The 21,168-nt window shown below is 33.2% G+C and overlaps 1 protein-coding gene across 1 annotated transcript in view; it reads right to left on the bottom strand.

The window, feature by feature from the left end:
• Positions 1-2,574: 2,574 nt before the first annotated feature.
• The window catches only part of LOC106883266 (histone deacetylase 3), a 57,135-nt gene continuing 38,541 nt past the window's right edge, over positions 2,575-21,168 (bottom strand). Inside the window, exons 10-15 of the mRNA XM_052974630.2 lie at positions 20,103-20,167; positions 17,661-17,809; positions 14,637-14,716; positions 8,452-8,612; positions 6,198-6,318; positions 2,575-3,107 (exon numbers count right to left, since the gene is read on the bottom strand). Coding sequence (XP_052830590.1) covers positions 6,243-6,318; positions 8,452-8,612; positions 14,637-14,716; positions 17,661-17,809; positions 20,103-20,167 — 531 coding nt within the window. The 3' untranslated portion in view covers positions 2,575-3,107; positions 6,198-6,242. The remainder of the gene's footprint in view (positions 3,108-6,197; positions 6,319-8,451; positions 8,613-14,636; positions 14,717-17,660; positions 17,810-20,102; positions 20,168-21,168) is intronic.

Genomic DNA, 21,168 nt, shown 5'->3' with positions numbered 1-21,168 from the left:
ATTTGTGAGTGTGTATATATATATATATATATATATATATATATATATATATGTACATATTTATGTATATATATGTGTATGAATATATGTTTGTGTGTGCGTGTATATATATATATATATCTATTGGCTCATCCCATAAATAATGTGGCCGTTTTATACTTCTTTATTTTTCAAAATTAAGATAAACAAAGTTCTTTTTTAATCTAAAATATACTCTCCTTAATTTTCTACAATGCTCTTCCATCTATCTGGTAGACTTGCAAGGTCTCTCTTTCATAATTCACTTAGACGTGCCGAAAAATACTCCTCCACTAATGTTCTGACCTACTCTACAGAATTCATAGTTTTTCCATCCAAATGATTTTGAAGATTGTGGAATAAATGATAATCAGATGGGGCAATGACCAGTGAATATGGTGGGTGGGTCATCGTTTCCCATTCAAACTGTTCCAGCCTTTGGAATGTCATCCTCGCTCTATGTGGCAGAGCATTATCCTGATGGAAGAACACCTTTTCTTTTGAAACAAAAGATGATCATTTTCCTTCTAGCGCTGATTTGAATGAATGGTTGAATAACCAAATCCAAGCTTCTCTGCTAGTTCCTCAACAGTTATGATGAGATTTTGTTCCACCAGATTTTGCAGGACATCTTTGTCGAGCTTTTCAGATCTTCCAGGATGAGGCTTGTCTTCTAGGCTGTAGTTTCCGGCTCAGAACTTCTGGAACCACAGTTGAGACTGGTTTACGCTTATTGTCTGATCTCCATATACTGCATTAATATTTCTCGTACTTTCCATTGCGCTGTTGCCTTTATTGAATTCATAAAGCAAAATATGCTCCTTTGTCACTTCCATTATAGCTTTGAAAAAATAACTGTTAAAATTGAACTGCACTCTTAAAAACTTGCACTAAGAATAAGCACAAGATAAAATCACTATCTGCTTTTATAGCAAGTTGATGCAGGTAGTTTATCCCGTCCCCCTCCAACTTTTAGTTCATGCAATTGAAAAAAACTGCATTACTTATGGGACAACCCAATGTGTGTGTGTGCGCGTGTATGTGTGTGCATGTATATATATATGTGTGTGTGTGTATACATATATACTCACACACACACACACATATATATATATTTGTTTCTTCTTTGTACTGCTTACTATTGAGATGTAGAAGTAAGAAAGTGGAGCACAAGTTAACTCCTTTTAGGGACAATAATACACAACAATGTTTATTATCTTTATCTTGTATATTAACTTCACTGACCGTGTATATATAAAATATTTGTTTTCTGTGCCACTTAATTATTCATTAATATTTATTGTTTACATAATTTTTTTATCATATCATTCAGCGGTAAACCTAATGAAGCGGGTCATCTGTTCAACTACTTTTAGGGATGAAAATATATATACATTTCTTATTTTTATTTTCTATAATAAATTTTGTTGTGGATTTATAAGTATACTAGAAGAAAGAATATTCTGATATTGTATACAGAAAGAAGGGATCATCAACGAAATCTGATTGTAAACAGAGTCATCACAAAATGTGCAGTAATAAAACAGCCGCTTAATTAAGTATAAAACTGTACATATAGTAAAAACTACCAAGGAAATGTCGTTCCAATGCATTGTACAATGTATGTGAGCAATGTTTGAAAAGTATATGGACATTATTATATACAGTAACATATTAAACATAGTAAATATGTACAGTGAAGGTGTACCGAATAAAATTTGTATATTGTGATGTATTTCTCATCATACTTGTTTTCTATATAGGACATGACATTATGATATTTGTGATGTATGTATACAGAATACATGATTATTGACAAAGTATACTAATTTTGATAAATGAACTTCCATCAGAAACCAGGCAGGCAATATATGATGTGTTGTAACAAATCTGTAATAAATACATGGAATATATGTTATGTCAGTGCATTTATTACATATCAGTTTCAGACTATTTCTTTTGAATACCATCATATTTGATGGCATAAGTATGTTAGTATGTTGATAGTGCTTGTAGGCTGATAAATTTCAAGATCAAACTCCAGTCAAAATAAGCTTCCGTTCTAATGCCCATTGTCTTGATCATTTAAATTGCCCTTCCCAGTACCAGTACTTCTGTCCCCTATTCTTTCACTAAAAATCAATGTGAAATAAAATCTATCATTTTACAGAGCCTGATATTTAACTAGACAAAACATTCCTCTAAAGTGAAATGTAAACAAAATTTGTTATATTTTATATTTGTTTGAAGGGTGGCCTATATAAGACTCATACATACAAAGACATTCACACTTTAAGAATAAAACAATCACTCAGTTTGTTTGAATGTTTAGTATATTCCTTTTCAAAGAGAAAAAAAAAAAACCTAATAGATGCTAAAAGTAACCGCAAGGTAACTGATCTAGAATTATATTTTTATATTCAAAGTTAATTCTGATTTTAATTTTTATAGACTCTTCGAATATATATAACATCAGTCATGGACATGGAATGCATGCCCCTAAATAAATGTGCATACATATACAAATATACATACACAAAAGAAAACAGAATCAAATTTTTAAATTAGATTGCTTAAAACTTTATATATATATATTATACACCCTACCTAATTATGCAATGCAAGGTAAGGAATTTTTTTTTTCTTTGTTTCCCATGAAGGCTGAACTTTTTTCAGACAATTTAAATGAAATAAAATCTGCAAAGACATCAGCTTGCAGAAAATTTAAATCAGAAGCAATAACAACAGTAAGTGATGTAGAAAGCTCCAGCCAATCCATGTTTTGTTTTAACTGATTGATATTCAGACTGATATTACTAAAACAGTAATGATGATGACGACGACGACAATGATGATGATGATGACAACAATGATGATGATGATGACAACAATGATGATGACAATGATGATGATGACAACGATGATGATGACGACAATGATGATGATGATGATGAAGAAGATGACAATTATGATGTTGATATAATAATGATAGGAGAGAGAATAAAACAAATAAAAATGGTGGTGGTGGTGGTGGTGGTGGTAGTGGAGCTGGTAATGTTTCCCAACCGTTAAATTGAAGATGATTCGCTCTGAAAATAAATGAAAAATATACCATTAATTATTATAAGAGTAGTAAGTAGTCATGTTATTTGAAAGGCAACAGTAAAACATTTTATCAGTCCTAGGGTTCTTTACCACCTGATAAATCCTACCATCAACTATACTATGTAACAAATTTTTGATTTTTTTTTGGTAAGTGTTATTTCCTATTTGCATCCATCTAGAAATCAAAGGAAATTACTGTTATTGCCTTCAAAATTTGCTTTTGTAACCTGAACATCAATGATTTGAAACTGACCTATCTATAATACATTAAAAGTCAGCTTGAATCTTGCTTGCTTGTGTGCTTGCCATGTTATCCAGCCAAACTGGCACATATTGGGAAAATACTATGAATTAAGTTTACCCTGAAATGTTAATACAAACGGAATAAAACAAGTGGGTTTTTGAGATATTAGAGGTTTTTGGGGTATAATTACCCAAAACAGTGCATAATGGGAAAATATCCTGAAAATAATCTTAATCCTAGAAGAGAAGAAACTCTTATCTTTCGATTAGACACACTGACTTGACAATGAAAAATATAATTTGCTTTTTATAGTAAATGTTTCTATTTTCACTTTTGTTAAACACAATATTTTAATCATTTAGAAATATTTTTAAGTGAATGTGATTTCAAAAATGTAAGTTGTTTGTACAGTAAGTATTTATATTTTTGCTTTCTTTAAGCACAATATTTCAATGTCTTTTTAAAATTATTTTCAAGTGAATACCATTACAAAAATTTTTTTGGCATATTTAAAAAATATTTTAAAGTGAAAATGACTTTAAAAATATGGTAAATATTTTGTGAAAGACCCGTTTGTAACCTTGGTGTGAAATAGTGTTTTTCCATAGTTTTTTTGCGAGTGCATTCAACATATCTCACCTCCAAAAATTTGGTTGCTATTTTTAGCATACGCTGCTACTACATAACAGCTATGTGTGATAAAGAACCCTCAAATACCTGTTATGTGGTAGCAGGGTGTGCAAGAAATAGCAGCCAAATTTTTCCTTTTCTGGGGAAAGGAACCGTTTATACATGATTTTGATATCACATTCATTGAAAGCATGTGAAATAACCTGGAAAAAAAACCCCACAAAACAAAACACCATTGCTGGGAAACTCAGAGTTTCCCAGTGACCCAATGGGTCATGGGTAGTCTAGTTTTCCATTACATTTCAGACAGATTCAGTGCTGAGTTGCTGAAACTGAAATATCATTATAGCAAATATTCTCTTCAATACCACAGATTTGCTTGTTAGTTGCTTGACCTTAACCACTTGAGCATATCCCCTAGTGGCTGACAATATGTGCATCTCTGATCATGAGCAAGAATAGTGGGGGACCATTGTAGTCATGTGTTGAGAGGGATTCTTTGGGACTTGAATAAATGTAACAAAAGCAAAATTTGAAGGAAATATTCGCCATTTTTCATACTTTCTAGGGGTAAACAAATAGGAAATAACAGTTGCTATCCAAGGACAAAAATCATGTTACACAGTGCTATCTTTAGAATATGCTAAATCCTTAAGATCAAATATTCTAATAGTCTGATATTTATTATCAAACACATCAACATTCAGCTTAACCTATACTATCATATATCCTATCAGACTAATGAATCCTTTCTATAAAATATATTAATCAGTTTGATAAATTATTATCATATAACTTGGGCAACTGATCAATGCTTACAATGAAACTGTTAACTGGAGAATAAGGAATAATTTTTGCAATCCTTTCTACAGAATTTTGATTTTGTATGGCTGAGGTTATTGGGTAATGGATTAACAATCAAGAATTCAGCATTTTATATACTATCAATGTGACTACATTGTGGCTGTGCCTAAGACAATCTTAAATGGACCAGTACAACAAATTGCCACTGTGGTTTTCAACCAATTTTTTACTTATGGACCCTTTTGGGGTTCCTATTTTACTAAGGCCCTTATAGTCATTCAGTATCTAAAAACTTTTATTAAATTTTTATGATTAAGTATTACAAATTGTATAAAAATTGTTTATATATTTTGTGTATTGTAGAAGTATAACCAATTTACTACAAATAAATTTTAACAACAAAATCTTATATGAATCCCCCAAGGGTCATATGGACCCCAGTTGAGAACCACTGACCTAGAGAATAGAAACAGCTGTCTTCTGTAAGAAGTTGTAGCATTGTAATATTGAAGACTGTTTCATGTTAAGTTTATTATGGTGTCTGTTCTGGGGGAAATTTGTTTCTGGCTATTCTATTTGCTTATTCTATTAGTTTAACTACTTCATTTCAGTTTTATTTGGTGAACTCCTCCTTGCTATGTTCCACTATGCAGTACATTTCCATCCAGCATGCATCACCATTTTCCTAGCAAATCCTTCTTCCTCTAATGATTTCATTTCCTCCTCTCTTCTTTTCTACCTCTCTCTCCTCCTTTTTATCACTCTTACATGCTTCCATTCTCAATTGTTTATACTTCTTTCTTCTTGGTTAAATTGCTCACTATACTTAAATACCTCTAAAATTAACTGGTAAACGTAGACTCTTTGATAAGTTGATTAAAGATTCAGGTACTCATAATTACATTTTGCAAATTCAATCTCTAAACAGAGATCTTGATTGGCATTTGTCTAAAGAATGGAGATCATTAAATCCAAGATATTTATTGTGATACAAACAGTCCAAACCAAAATATTGTTTTATAGCTTTCCAGCAGTGCAGAATAATTATACAATAAACATTTCAAAACTAAGACTCATATACTTTTTATTTCATCAAACTGGTAATTTTTGAGGGACAGTTAAAATCTTGCTTAATATTTCAAATTGTTCTGAATAAAACAATTAAGTCTGAGGAAACTACTGATGATCTGCATTGACAAACATAAGATCAATCATGCTCACAAAATAAGTTTCTTTTACCATGAGAAGAGAATGTCAATGCTTTAGATAAAGATAACAGAAGACTTTGCCTGAAACATCAGAATTGTTTTCTCTTCACAGCAGATAACTATTTTCATTTTTTTAACAAAATAATCTGACCATATTTGTGGAAATGTTATAAAAATATTAAACATACCAAGAAGATGTATTCATACTGATATACCATCTAACTTGCTTGTCTTCAAACATCTAAAAAGCCATCAGCATCTTTATCGTTGTCTTTTTCTCCATCATAAAACTCATTGACTGGTTCAATTCTGAAATAAAAAAAATTATTGTATATATTTATTATTGCTAGAAATATATCATCTCAGAAATCTAAACCATGATATAGGGTCATAGAGAAGGGTAGTGTAATAGGGTGAGGTTATTACATTTATTAGATTGGATTGTTAGAAGCTTTTCAAAAGACAAATGCCAGAAAAATCCAAGTTCATGAACAGATCCAACACTAATTATCTGGACACACCCAATCCAAACCAGCTAACAAAGATGATATTTAAATAAAGAAGAGAAGCAAATATAATTTACATTCCAGTCATACCAAAAAAATAAAAAGAATAATAAATATTGTAATAATACTAATGGATTTACATTAACTGAATGCATTTTGTTATCTAAATGATGAAATAGCTGATATACCCACAATTTGTGTTACTAAGTAAGTGTTACATGTGATTTCATTAGATAAACAGAATGAATTTTGTACTCTCAGAATGTTTTTTCCTCATTTCTATAACATTCTACTCTTTTCAAAAATTATAAAAAATTATCAAATGTTAGAGTTAGTAATAACAACTTTGAATTTCAACAATTTTCAAAAGCAGCAAATCAAAAAAAAAGCTACAAGCATGACCATATTGCAGACTTTGAACCAGAGTTTTTCAATTTCCAATAATGTAAACAACTCCAACAACTATAATGGAAACAATGATATCCAGAAAGAGAATGGAGTGAAAACTTTTAAAATGAATCCCTGCACTGGTGGTACTGCCTGAGCTGCCTAACCTCCGGTGATGGCATATTCCTCTCTACACAAGGGGACTCCACTGATGGTGACGTGACCCTGCTCTGTCTGGACAATGCCTTGGCCTTGATCTCCTATCTCAGGTAGTCACAGCAAATTATCATCAAGGTCCTAAAGGCTGCTGATGCTTTTGTGGCCTAGTCTATTGCAAGTCAACTGCTCCCTTCCTGTCCCCTTTCACTTTCGGTCCATACTCAACCCAAATCTTCTAGAAAATCGGTAGATTTCTTTGAAAACTTAGGAATTGCATTCATGAAAAAAAAGATGTAGGCTAATCTTGGTAGCCTTGATGTTATCTATCAATCATCATTACCAGATGATCTTAAGCAACAGTGTTACTGATTCCACAGTCACATGGAAGTTTACTACTACTACTTGGCTTACAACTTGAACACACACCAAACACCTGGAAGCAAAGTTTGGTGGCACTTATACCTACATATTACAGGCAGTTCAGCTTATTCTTCAGTAAAACACCTAACCAAACAAAAACTATGCAATCATTTTTCAATAACTGATGTCATTAGACAGAGAGCAAGAAAGAGGTATGCAATACAACAGTACTGGAGAGTTAGATAAGAACTCATCAGTGACGCCAACTTATGGATACTCTGGCATGGATATATTCAGGTTAGTTGTCCAACAAAAACCTTCACTGACAAGATGCTAACTTCTGACTTCCCAAATATTATGTGGGATCATGGCAGCTGGTGTGACTGAGTCAGGCAAATCCAAGCAAGTTCAAACAGATGAAAGTAGTTTCAAATATAATAGATTTATATAAACTTTTTAGATACTGTTGTGGCTGTGTGGTAAGAAGCTTGCTTCCCAACCACATGGTTCCAGGTTCAGTCCCACTGCGAGGTTCTTTGGGCAAGTGTCTTCTACTACACCCTCAGACAGACCAAAGCCTTGTGAGTGGATTTCGTAGACAGAGACTGAAAGGACCCTGTCATATGTATATATGCACATGTGTTTGTGTCTTTGTCCCCTATCACTGCTTGACAATGGGTATTGGTTTGTCTACATCCCTGCAACTTAGCAGTTTGCTAATGAAAATGAACAGAATAAGTACCAGGCTTTGAAAAAAAAGTACTGGGTATCAATTCCTCCCACCACTGAAAATTCTTCAAAGTAGTGACCCAGCATAGTCACAGTCTAATGACTTTAACAGGTATAAAGTATAAAGCTGTTTTCCAAATATCCTCTTTAATATATTATTAAATATAATTGTAGTTGTTTTATGAAACATGTCTAACTCATGATTACTTCAGGATTGAATTGAAACATATTTGTTAAAATATATTCAAACAAAATGTTAAGAAAGATTTTACAAGCAAAAGATTTTTCAAGAGGTCTGTACCGTCGATCTATTTCTTCTTGATGATTTCGGACATCAGGATCCAATTCAGTCTTCAGATCAAATCCTACAAAATCTGGGCCAACATCTTGCATTTGAACACTTGGAGCATGAGCCACATTCTTTAAATTATCATTCACTGTCATTCGAATGTTATCTAAATACTAAAATAGAAAAATATTTTCATGTTAAAAAACAAAAAAAAATTCTGTAAATCTTAACTGCTGATTAAATAAATAAAATTGTTAATTAATCTATGCAAGTTTAGAAATTTCAAGCCTCTTTCAGAACTTCCTCTTCAGCAAAAGCAGTTGAAATTCAAATCACTTATTTATATAACACTTTCTTTCAATTATTAACAATATAATTTGTGGTAGCCAAAACAAATAAAGCTAGTACTGACATGCATGTTGTTGTTATTTAGCCCTAGGTCAGCACCGACTGAACAAACCTATGATCAAAAACATAACCATGATCCCCATCTTTTTAGGGATATCAAATCACAGTATTTAATATGCCTTTCCTTTTTTTACAACAATAGGGTAAAATTTGAGAGACTTGGTTATTATTTCAAGCAGATCTAGCAATCATATAGAAACTCTTTTGTTAGCTCATGATCTGCATGTTAATTACCAAAATGGTTAAATTAAAGCTGTCTAGTGGAGTATACTCTAAACATTTTGTAAATATTATACATCCAATTTTTTTGCATCATCACTATCAGAAAATACAATATTTAAAATTTTTATTATGAATATAATGATTTTTTATATAACTTACATTAATGTTATATATCATATATTTTATAATCATTTATACAGCATTGAGCAGTTAAAGAAGTAAAAGAATACCAATAATCATAAATCAGATCTTTTCCTTTTCATGGGCAGCTCAATTAATAACTAGATAACTAAGTGTAGAAAACTAAACACTTTGAAACTTCGTATACTGGTAGAATGTGTCATATACAACATCTTTTACTCTTAACGTTGTTGAGAAAAGTTTCTATTTACGAAGTTATTTTGTGTTAAAGTTGTTGTATTTCGGTAATTTCAACCAATCAATGACGTGTATTCAGGTGAATAAAATTACTGTTGTCAACAACAACTATTGGCAGTGTACGTGCATTTGTATTGGTTTTTAGCTTTAGGGGGTTAGGGTTAGGGTATTAGGGTTAGGGTTAGGGGTTAGGGTTAGGATTTTAGGGCTAGGGTTATGGAAAAAAGTGAAAAATGAAGAAATTGGAGGGGGGAGGAGGAGGGGTAAGGGGGTAACTTTCAAAATTCTGATTTTTGGCAATTTTCCAGTATCTCCGTATCCGAAAAGCTGGGTTTTTGGCAAAAAAAAAAATTTTAAAAAAACAATAATTTGCAAGAAAATGGCGGAGGGAGTCTTTCCGAGAGTAGTAGCTGTAAAACAGGGAAAAAACCTAAAAGCAGTAGAAATGCACAAACAATTATGGGGGGTCATGAAGTAAACGTGCTTCAGATACACTAGTTTATTCATATGAACATAACTGAGATGAAATATGTCATACATAACAGTGACAAACGAAATATACACCGCCAGAAGTTGTTGACAAACAACAGCAGTAACTTTATTCAGCTCAATAGACGTCATTGATTGGTTGAAATTACCCAAACACGACAACTTTAACATGAAATAACTTCGAAAATACAAACTTTTCTCAACAATGCTAAGAGTAAAAGATGTTTTATATGACACATTCTACCAGTATCCAAAGTTTAAAAGTGTTTAGTTAAAAAACAATGAATTTATTGACCTGCTGATCAAAAGGAAAAGATCCTATAAATCTTTGTGTCTATCTGTCTCTCTCCTCTCTCTCTCAGGTATTATATATAAATAAATATTTTAAAATTTTAATACAGAAGATGGAGTGTAACTAGATGCATTTATTAGCACAACAATCGTTTTGGCTTCATTCTGCACTGCTTCCCAACGGGCATGAAACGATGTAATAATACCAGATCCAATGCACAGTAAAAGAGAACCTTGTCAGGTGATATAAGATGCTTCACAAGTTCCCAGATTTATATTTTATTTTTGCTTCAAGTTATATGCTAATGGTGTGAATCAACAGTTCAGACACATTTGGTAGAATGAGGCAGTTGTTGTCAAGAAAAAAAGAAGATAATAAAAAGACAAAGTATTTAATATGAATAGGGGTGGGGATGTTTATATTTGTGGTCAAGAAGTCATTGCTAAAAAATAAAAAATTACAAAGAATCTAGTGTATATGGCATTAGATTGAATGACTCTAGCATGCGTAAGCATTTGGTGGCTGGCTAGAGGAGTCAAGCATAACACCATGGTCAGATTCCAGTCTTTAGACTTTGTGGCAGCCAATACCTACTCACATGTACAGACAGATAGACAGACATTCACACACATACATATGTATACGTGTGCGCACACGCCTGTATACATTCATGCACACATGCACCCACTCACACGCATACACATACATACATATTGCCAGACACGTTCACTCACTCATGTACACAGACATGCACATACCCATATACACAGTGGTGCCAACCTACTCGTGTACATATACACATCCCTCTATATTTACATGCACACACCCCTACACACATGTGGGTACAGCATAGAATGAAGGCAAAACGATTGTTGTGTTAATAAATACTTCTAGTTACACCCCGTCTTCTGTATAAATCTTTTAAAAAAGGGACCCTACATGTGCCTTGAATTTCTGGATGCAGATCCAATGAGGAATACACAGTATCGCTGATGATGCCTGATAGCCATAAGTGGTGACCGTGCTCTGCAGGCACACTGCCTGGGACTTACCCTGAAACAACGTTTGGATACTGCATTTAACACCTACTTTCTAAACCTTAATTCTTTAATTCTAAATTTGTCTTTATATATATATATATATATATATATATATATATATATAATAATAATAATAATAATAATACAAATAAAATATATATATAGGCATACATACATACATGTACATACTGACATATACATGTATGCATGGGTACAGGATGTCACAAACTTTTTTTTGTGAACAAGAGAAACAAATGGAAACAACACAAGTAACATAAAGAACAACCCTTCATCAGCTGTTGGCTGTTTATCTACTCCACATTTTGAACAATTCACGACAATATGTGCCTTTGAGAAAACAGTTGCTCCCGCAAACCAAAATAAAATAAAATTTGGGATTTTACAGAGGGTCAAAATTGGTAACAAAAACAGGACAATGAAACAAATAGTGAGGGCTGCTAAACCAGATGGGGTAAGGTGGCAAATGCTGAGGAACATTCTTTGACAGGAGAGGAGACAGACAAGAATACGTCTGGTCTGTGCAACATCATCATCATCATTATCACCGTTTAAAGTCTGCCTTCCATGCTAGCATGGGTTGGACTATTTGACTGAGGACTGGTGAACCAGAGGGCTACACCAGGCTACAATCTGATTTGGCAGAGTTTCTACAGCTGGATGCCCGTCCTAACGCCAACCACTGTGAGAGTGTAGTGGGTGCTTTTACGTGCCACCGGCACGAGGGCCAGTCAAGTGGTGCTGGCAACGGCCATGCTCAAAATGGTGTATTTTACATGCCACCTGCACAGGAGCCAGTCCAGCGGCACTGGCAACGACGTCGCTTGAATGTCTTTTCACATGCCACTGGCACAAGTGCCAGGAAGGCGATGCTGGTAACGATCACACTCAAATGGTGCTATTTACGTGCCACTGGCACAGAAGCCAGACAGCTGCTCTGGCAACGATCACGCTCGGACGGTGCTCTTAGCGCTCCACTGGTACAGGTGCCATCATGATTTTGCTTTCACTTGCCCCAACAGGACTTTGCAAGCCGAGTCCAATGAAGGAGAGGTTGGCATGAGTGCTAGTCGTCGAATTTGGTTCGATTTCGATAATTTGGTTCGATTTTGATCATTTGGTTCGATTTTGATCATTTGGTTCGATTTCGATAATTTGGTTCGATTTGACTGAAAGAAAAGAAAGATGAGCATGTGTGGAAAAAAGAAGATGGACGATGGTCACGTGTGAGCAACGAGTGTAAAAGTGGAAGAGGGACAGATAGAAAATGGTGAAGGGGAGAAAATAGAATTAGAGAAAGGATGAGATGGAAAAAAATGAAAGGGAGAGAAGGTGAGTTCTCTAATTCTTTTTTTCTCCCCTTCTCTCCTTTTCGTTTTTTAACCTCTCATCCTTTCTCTAATTCTTTTTTCTCCCCTTCACCGTTTTCTATCTGCCTCCCTTCTCTCTCTCTCTCTCTTCCTCTTTTAATCTCTCATTGCTTACACGTGACCATTGTCCATCTTTTTTTCCACACATGTTCATCCTTCTTTTCTTTTGGTCTGTTGCACAGACCAGACGTATTCTTGTCTTTCTCCTCTCCTGTCAAAGAATGTTCCTCAGCATTTGCCACCTTACCCCATCTGGTTTAGCAGCCCTCACTATTTGTTTCACTCTCCTGTTTTTGTTACCAATTTTGACCCTCCGTAAAATCCCAAATTTTATTTTGGTTTGCGGGAGCAACTGTTTTCTCAAAGGCACATATCGCAAACAAAAAAGTTTGTCTTCGTATTTCATGTTGTTTTCAGATTTCAGATTTCATGTTGTTTACGTTTTGTGACGTCCTGTACCCATATAAGCATATATATGTCAGTATGTACATGTATGTATGCCTATATATATATATTTTATTTGTATTATTATATGACTGAACGCCATATAACCATTTCCAAGTAAGTTTGACTATATATATATATATACATACACACACACACACATAACAATAATGTAACCTTCATATAATTAAGGTATCTTCAGCTTGATGAGTAGCTAGTGGAATACCCCTCATTGAGTAATTATTACTTCTGAGGATCTACAAGATAGGAAACATGAAGCCTGGATTTTACCTGCTCCACCTTCTCAATTTGGATTTTTATTTGCATTCATAGCAAACCTATTTGCCATTCATGAACTATAAAAATACTCTTTCCAGTTTATTGAGCTTTGATGTCAATAAATTATTATTGTTCCAGAAAGTCGTTTTTTATACCTACCACAGACTGCTCAAAGTTTACTAACTTTCTACACCTAGATCCTTGGATCTGACAATTATATAGCAATATATATATACATGTATATAACCATTTATCAGACAAAACAAGAGATACAGGAACATGGTCATGAATACAGTGTGTCTGTACATATTATAACTGATGACAGGTTTTACTATGGTTCTTATGTACTAGAATTTGTAGCTAAATAAAATTTTCCATAAATATATTCCCTCCTTGTTGAACTTCAAAACATTTACATTGAAGACATTTTTACACAGAGACTGAAATCTCTCCAATGTCAGCAAGAATAGATCTTCTGTGATCAGATCATTTTCATTTGTTATCACCAATCAACATCTCCAGGTATGATCATTATATTCAACATATTGTACAAACACTTTTATGCAGAGATAGTTTTATGAGATACCATTATATATGTTTTATGAACCTTCTAGTTACACTGCTTTTATAACATTTATCTTTTGATGAGACATAAGACCATTTGATTTTAAGTGAGGCAGATAGTCAATTAAAATGGTCTTAAATATCTTACTGGTCATTATTATTATTTTCAAACTAAGTGGGATGGAACTGAAGTGATTTCATTTTAACACTACTTTTTAATATTGATATCAAATTTTAGCACAAGGCCAGCAATTTCGTGGGAGGCGGTAAGTCAATTACACTGACCCCAGTACTCAACTAGTACTTATTTTATCAACACCGAAAAAATGAAAGGCAGAATTGACTTCAGTGAAATTTGAACATGAGGATGCATGAAATGTCACTATGTATTTTGCCTGGCATGCTAAGGATCTTTCTAGCTCACCACCTTACTATTTTTTAATACTAGCAATATAAAATAACACTTATATTGTATCAGTAAAAACTGTTGCTCATTCTTAAGAAAAAATATTCATCAAATGAATAAACAAATAATTTAAGAGAAGAAATTTCAAGAATGTATTGATTCAGTTTTCCAAGTTATAAATCAGAACCTGGACCTTTAAAGAAAAAATGACTTAGTTAATAGAGAAATCTTGTCCTCATTATCATTCATTAAATCTTGATTCAGAAAAACTTTAGAAAAAAATTTACTTCTTTTGTATTACAGTTCTCTTGTTTAGTTGTAATATCTGGATGGAGAGAAAAATCAGGGCCAAAATATTCCAAATATTCTGAAAAAAAAAAAAAAAAAATCAATACATTAAACACAAATAAAAAACAAATCTTAATTTCAGAATTCTAACACACAAAAAATACAAAATACAAGAATACGCTTGATGTTCATCAATTCTCACTCCAATAAGTAAAAGTATTTTAAAACAGTTTCAAAATAATGAAAAGAATAACTCTTACAAAAAACAATCTAATCTTAATGTGTGAAATACTTCAATATCTAAAAGAAATCCTTCTGTTATAAACCTATCTATTTTTATTAAATTTCATTTTTCATTTCCTTTCTTTTATACAACCTGTAGCTCTCTCTTGGCATATAATGGTGAAAAGAGATGGGCTGTGCACAAAGTTTAGAAAAAGAAAACATTTTGTTTCCTATTTTAATCAATAATCTTTGAAAAGAAATGTTGGATATCTTAACTTACAAATACATACCAGAGAGGAGACACACAAAAAATTAAACAAAACCAATGTTTTTGTTGGTTAATACAGAACAATGATAGTGGTGCACAATGATCAGAATTAACTTTTCTGGTTGAATACTATTACTCAAATACTATCCTTGGTTAAGTTGTAGTGTGTACCATGAAGGAATTCCAATCCCTTCCATGTTAGCTGGTAGGCCACAGGCAGGATTTGAACTCGGAATACAAACAGCTGAAACATATACCACAAGCTTCATGTCTTACATTCTTACAATTCCACCACTCCACTCCACTCCACTGCTCTAAACTGGTATTTCATTTATTAAGCCCAAAAAACAAAAGGAGAAGTCAACCACAGCAAGATTTGGTCTCAGAATGCAAAAAGCCAGAGTAAATACCATAAGACATTTTTTACAACACTCCAAACACTTCTGTCAATTTGATGCCCTACAGTAAATTATAATAATGTATTCATAAAGAAGAGTAATGCAGTACATTTATGAATTTGTTTTGCAAGATTTCTGATGAGAAACTGTGTTGAAACAGATATTGTTATATTTCAGGATGGTAATTTTTTTTTTTTTTTTTTTTTCCAAATTAACACACACACATATATTTGTTCTTCCCTCATTTATTACTATTCTTATTTTGTCTTATGTTCATTGTTTGCAAATTTTTCACCACACATCTGTGACCTCTGCAACGAATTTTTCTATTCACATGTATCCTCCTGCTCTGCTTAGTCCATTCTGTTCTTCTATGAATGTTTGGATTACTCAAATGCTAGACTTGGTTAAGTTGTAGTGTGTACATGAAGTGATTCCAATCCTTTCCATGGACTAAGTAGAGCAGGAAGATACACATGGACAGAAAGGGTTGCTGAAGAGGTCATAGATGTGTGACAAAAGATTTCCAAACAATGGACATAAGACAAAATAAGAATAGTAATAAATGAGTGAAGAACGAATATATAGTGTGTGTGTAAATTAGGAAAAAAAATCTTTTTTTTTTAAATGGCCATCTCAAAATATAACAATAATGTAGTAATTAATAATTTATACATTCAATGCACACATGAGTCTGTTACAGGTAAAATATTTGCACAATATGAAATTCCTGTACACACTAATTGCTAACAAATAGGGAGAAGATTACATCAACTCCATAGATCTCGTGTATTTATCCCTATTTCTCAAACAAGAAGAGAGCGTAAAAGCTGTACAGAAACTCATTCCTCTTATTCTAACTATATAAAAAGACATATTCTAACCAAAGGAAACATACCAATGTAAAAATCCCAGGCCATCATTTCAGCACACAATTCAATTAGCTTCATTTTAACCAAAGTGTAAACAGACACCACTTTACTTCTCAAGATAGTTTAAAATGGCATTAAAATCTTTGAACCACAAGTTCACAAAAATGCTCACATTTGAAGAACAATCAAAGTCATAGAAGTAAATATTAAACATTTTCCTTAACTTCTAATTAAACATTACAGATCTTTTCCCTTTGGCTGGCACATTTAAAAAATAATTTTTTTGTAACTAAACACTTTCAAAATTCATATACTGGTAGAATGTGTCACATCAAACATCATTTATTCTTGGTGTTTTTGAGAAAATTGCATATTTTCGAAGTTATTTCATGTTAAAGTTGTCGTATTTCGGTAATTTCAACCAATCAATGACGTCTAATGAGATGAAAACAATTACTACTGTTGTTTGTCGACAACAACTTCCGGCGGTATATATTTCATTTGTCACTGTTATTTATGACATCATTCATGTGTTTGTACTGGTTTTAGCTTTAGGGGGTTATGGTTAGGGTTTTAGAGTTAGGGTTAGGTTTTTAGGGTCAGGGTTAGGGTTAGGGATAGGGAGTTAGGGTTAGGGTTTTTTTCAGCTACTATTTTCGGAAAGACATTTTTGCCTCCCTCCCCCTTTAATTTCTTCATTTTTTCACATTTTTCCATAACTCTAACCCTAAAATCTCAACCCTAACCCTAAAACCTCAACCCTAACCCTAACTCTAAAACCCTAACCCTAATCCTAAAACCCTAACCCTAACCCTAACCTAACCCTAACTCTAAAACCCTATCCCTAACCCTAACACCCTAACCCTAGCCCTAACTCTAAAACCTGAACCCTAACCCTAACCCTAAAAGCCTAAAGCTAAAGCCAGTACAAACGCATGAACGATGTTATAAATAACAGTGACAAATGAAATATATACCGCCGATAGTTGTTGTTGACAAACAACAGCAGTAATTGTTTTCACCTCAATAGACGTCATTGATTGGTTGAAATTACCGAAATAGACAACTTTAACACGAAATAACTTCGAAAATAAACAATTTTCTGTAAAATGCCAAGAGTAAATGATGTTTTAAATGACACATTCTACCAGTATATGAAATTTGAAAGTGTTTAGTTACAAAAAATTATTTTTTCTATGTGCCAGCCAAAAGGAAAAGATCCAACATTACTTTATGATAAGCATTAAATGGAATACTTACCATTGTATGGCAAATCATTATTAATTTCATCATCCAACAAAACTGATGTTTCATAAGTCCAACAGCGAGCCACGTTCCTTTTTGTGTATCCTCCTCCACCTAATACTAACATTGGTAGACCATAACCTTTCACAACTCGAACACACTCACTGAAAAGTAATTTTTAGCAACAAGTTCATAAAATATAAAAAAAACTGAGTTTCATTAGAAGATAAATTAATGGTTTTTATATGCATCAATACAACTAATTAAAGTTTTGAATGTTAAAATTTGTTACTGACTTAAAACTATACAATTTCTATGGATTTCAATTAAGTCAAAGTATGCAATGCAACCTGAAGTCCAAAAAAACATTAGCTCTGTTCTTTTCTCAATATGTATGTGTGTGTGTGTGTGTGTGTGTGTGTGTGTGTGTGTGTTATATGAAATTATTTTAATTCTCTGTCAGAAGAATTACTAATAGGAGATATCTTACATGTTTTTTTTTTGTGTATATTTGTGTGACTGCTATTAGGAAATGAAATATATGTAATGAGAAATAAATAATACTAAATTTTTCCAGATTTCTGTTTTGATACACAGACACAAACACACACACATGTATGTATGTATATGCATAAATACATTATTACGTATTTGTTCATAACAACAAGGCTTTCACAAACAACAAGGCTATCCAAATATTTCAAGAAGTGGAGATTTTATATTATTTTATTGGAGACTAGTTCACAGAGTTAATCTTTCAATTGTAGATGAGCTTGTTCACAACAAATAATGATCAAGATTACTAGGGTTACAGACCTTCAAGACAGGTTAGAAAACCATATCTCACTTGTATGTTTTGTTTTTGCCTTGATTTCTACAGCTGAATGCTCTTCCTATCATCAACCTTTTTACAGACTGGACTGGGTGAATTTTATCATCTCACCAGTACTAAGGAGGTTGTCATGCCCTCAACAAAACTAAACAGTCCTTTCAACCAGTTGTCAACTTTCTGCTCATTTGCCAACCACTTCATAGTGTGCTGGACACATTTCATCATGACCCAAATACTGGCAATGTTGCCTTGTTCTCGATACTCTATGGTGTGTTTGTTCACTCAAGTGAGAAGATTAATAAAAAAAAAATCAAATGTTTTAAATAAAACACTTTTAATCTTCAAGGGAAACCAACAGAGCAATGCTTTCATTTCAAGAATAAATGGATAAATGTATTCCTACTCTGGTTTTGTATCACATAGCCTGTTTACTGATAGTGATCTGTTTGGCAATAAATCTTTATCCAGTATAATTTAGCACTTGCAGACAGGAAAAGATGCACATTCAATTATGTTTTCAAAATACATTAAAACGTGTATTTTTCTTAATAAAGTACTTTATTTTTTGAAACTAACAGAAATGTTCATAGCTGTGTGTTACAGATCAATTGCTTGAAAGACCTAATAGTAGTTGCTTCTTGTTATTACTGATTTCTTTTCATTAGGCAGTCTTACAGAGGCAATGAGAGATGTTGAGTCTCATGGTGGTGATGACAAGTGAATGAGACATTTGGCAATTTGCTGTGCTTCAGAAGACACATCAAGCCAAGTGAAATTGTAGTCGTGGCCAGTGCCAGTAACACATAAAAGGCAGCCATGCTAATGACACCTTAAAAGGCACCCATGCCGGTGACATATAATAGGCACCCACTACACTCTGTGGAGTAGTTGGTGTTAGGAAGGGTATCCAGCCATAGAAACCAAGCCAAATCAGACTGGAGCCTGGTGCAGCATGGAAAATGAACGCTAAATGATGATGATAAAGAAGGATTTGCAATGAAGGGAGAAACAAGCATAGTTAACAGCCATCCTTTCTTTAACAATAATAAAGAACTTAACGAAATATATGTAGCAAAATACAAACTCTGTCGGTGACATGAGAAAAGTATCCCCTACACACTGTAAAGTGGTTGGCAATAGGAAGGAAATCCAATCATAGAAATCATGCCAAAGTTGACACTGGAGCTCAACAAAGATCTTCTCGAAATGTCCAACCCATGCCAGCATGGAAAACAGATGTCAAATGATGATGATAATAATGATGCCAACCAGGTTTTTGTTCTTTAGCAATTTATTACAGGAACTAAGTGAAGGAAACTAAACTATGACTGAAAACAAATAGCTAAGCCTTACTGCATTTAAAAGAATTTCCATCAAAACAGCCAATGTAAGAAATGGACCAACTTATTTTACAATAAACACAAAAATACAGAAAAAAAACATGAGAATTTAAATAAGATTCATGAGTGTATATTGTTCTTAAAGTAGCTATTCCAATAAAATAAGTCACCTTTTAGAGTATCTCAAACAGTGAATTTCAGAAAATCAAAAGGTAAGTAAAAATAAGTTCACCATTCTGATCAGGAAAACTAATAACTGCACATTTCCAAGAAGAAAATACATACCCATGACCTCTGACACTTAAATTAAAACAGCCCAATCGATCACTTCCTAAGGAATCTGCACCACACTACAAAAGTTGGTAAAAAAAGACAAAAGGTTTATACAAAATAATAAAAAATACATATATATCATCAGTATTTCTACCTACCTACTACCTACTAACAGCTTATGTATATGATGTGTGTGTGTGTGTGTGTGTGTGTGTGTGTGTGTGTGTGTGTGTGTGTGTATATATATATATATATATATATATATATATATATATATATACACACACACACACATACGTATGTATGTATATGCATGTCTATATATATATGTGTGTGTGTATATGTGTATATATATGTGTGTGTATGTATATATACATATGTATATGCATATATGTATACATCTATATATACATATATATATATATATATATATATATATATATATATATACACATATGTATATATATACATATGTGTTTGTATGTGTGTATATAAATATATAGACATATTTATACATATTTAAGTATACATAAATATAGGAGTGCTTGTGTGGTAAGTAGCTTGCTTACCAACCACATGGTTCCGGGTTCAGTCCCACTGCGTGGCACCTTGGGCAAGTGTCTTCTACTATAGCCTCGGGCCGACCAAAGCCTTGTGAGTGGATTTGGTAGACGGAAACTGAAAGAAGCCTGTCGTATATATATATATATATATATATATATATATATATATATATATATATATATATATGTGTGTGTATATGTTTGTGTATCTGTGTTTGTCCCCCTGTCATCGCTTGACAACTGATGCTTGTGTGTTTACGTCCCCGTAACTTAGCAGTTAGGCAAAAGAGACCGATAGAATAAGTACTAGGCTTACAAAGGATAAGTCCTGGGTTCGATTTGCTCGACTAAAGGCGGTGCTCCAGCATGGCCACAGTCAAATGACTGAAAACGTAAAAGAGCAAAGAGCATATATCATCATCATTATCGTTCAATGTCTGTTTTCCATGCTGCATTGGGTTGGACGGTTTGACTGAAGTCTGGAGAGCCAGCGGCTGCACCATACTCCAATCTCA

Source organism: Octopus bimaculoides, chromosome 19 (genome assembly GCF_046866305.1).
Source record: "Octopus bimaculoides isolate indiv1 chromosome 19, ASM4686630v1, whole genome shotgun sequence".
NCBI classification, from domain to species: domain Eukaryota; kingdom Metazoa; phylum Mollusca; class Cephalopoda; order Octopoda; family Octopodidae; genus Octopus; species Octopus bimaculoides.
Note: the sequence above shows the minus strand (reverse complement) of the source record. Positions and strands in the feature narration are given on the sequence as shown.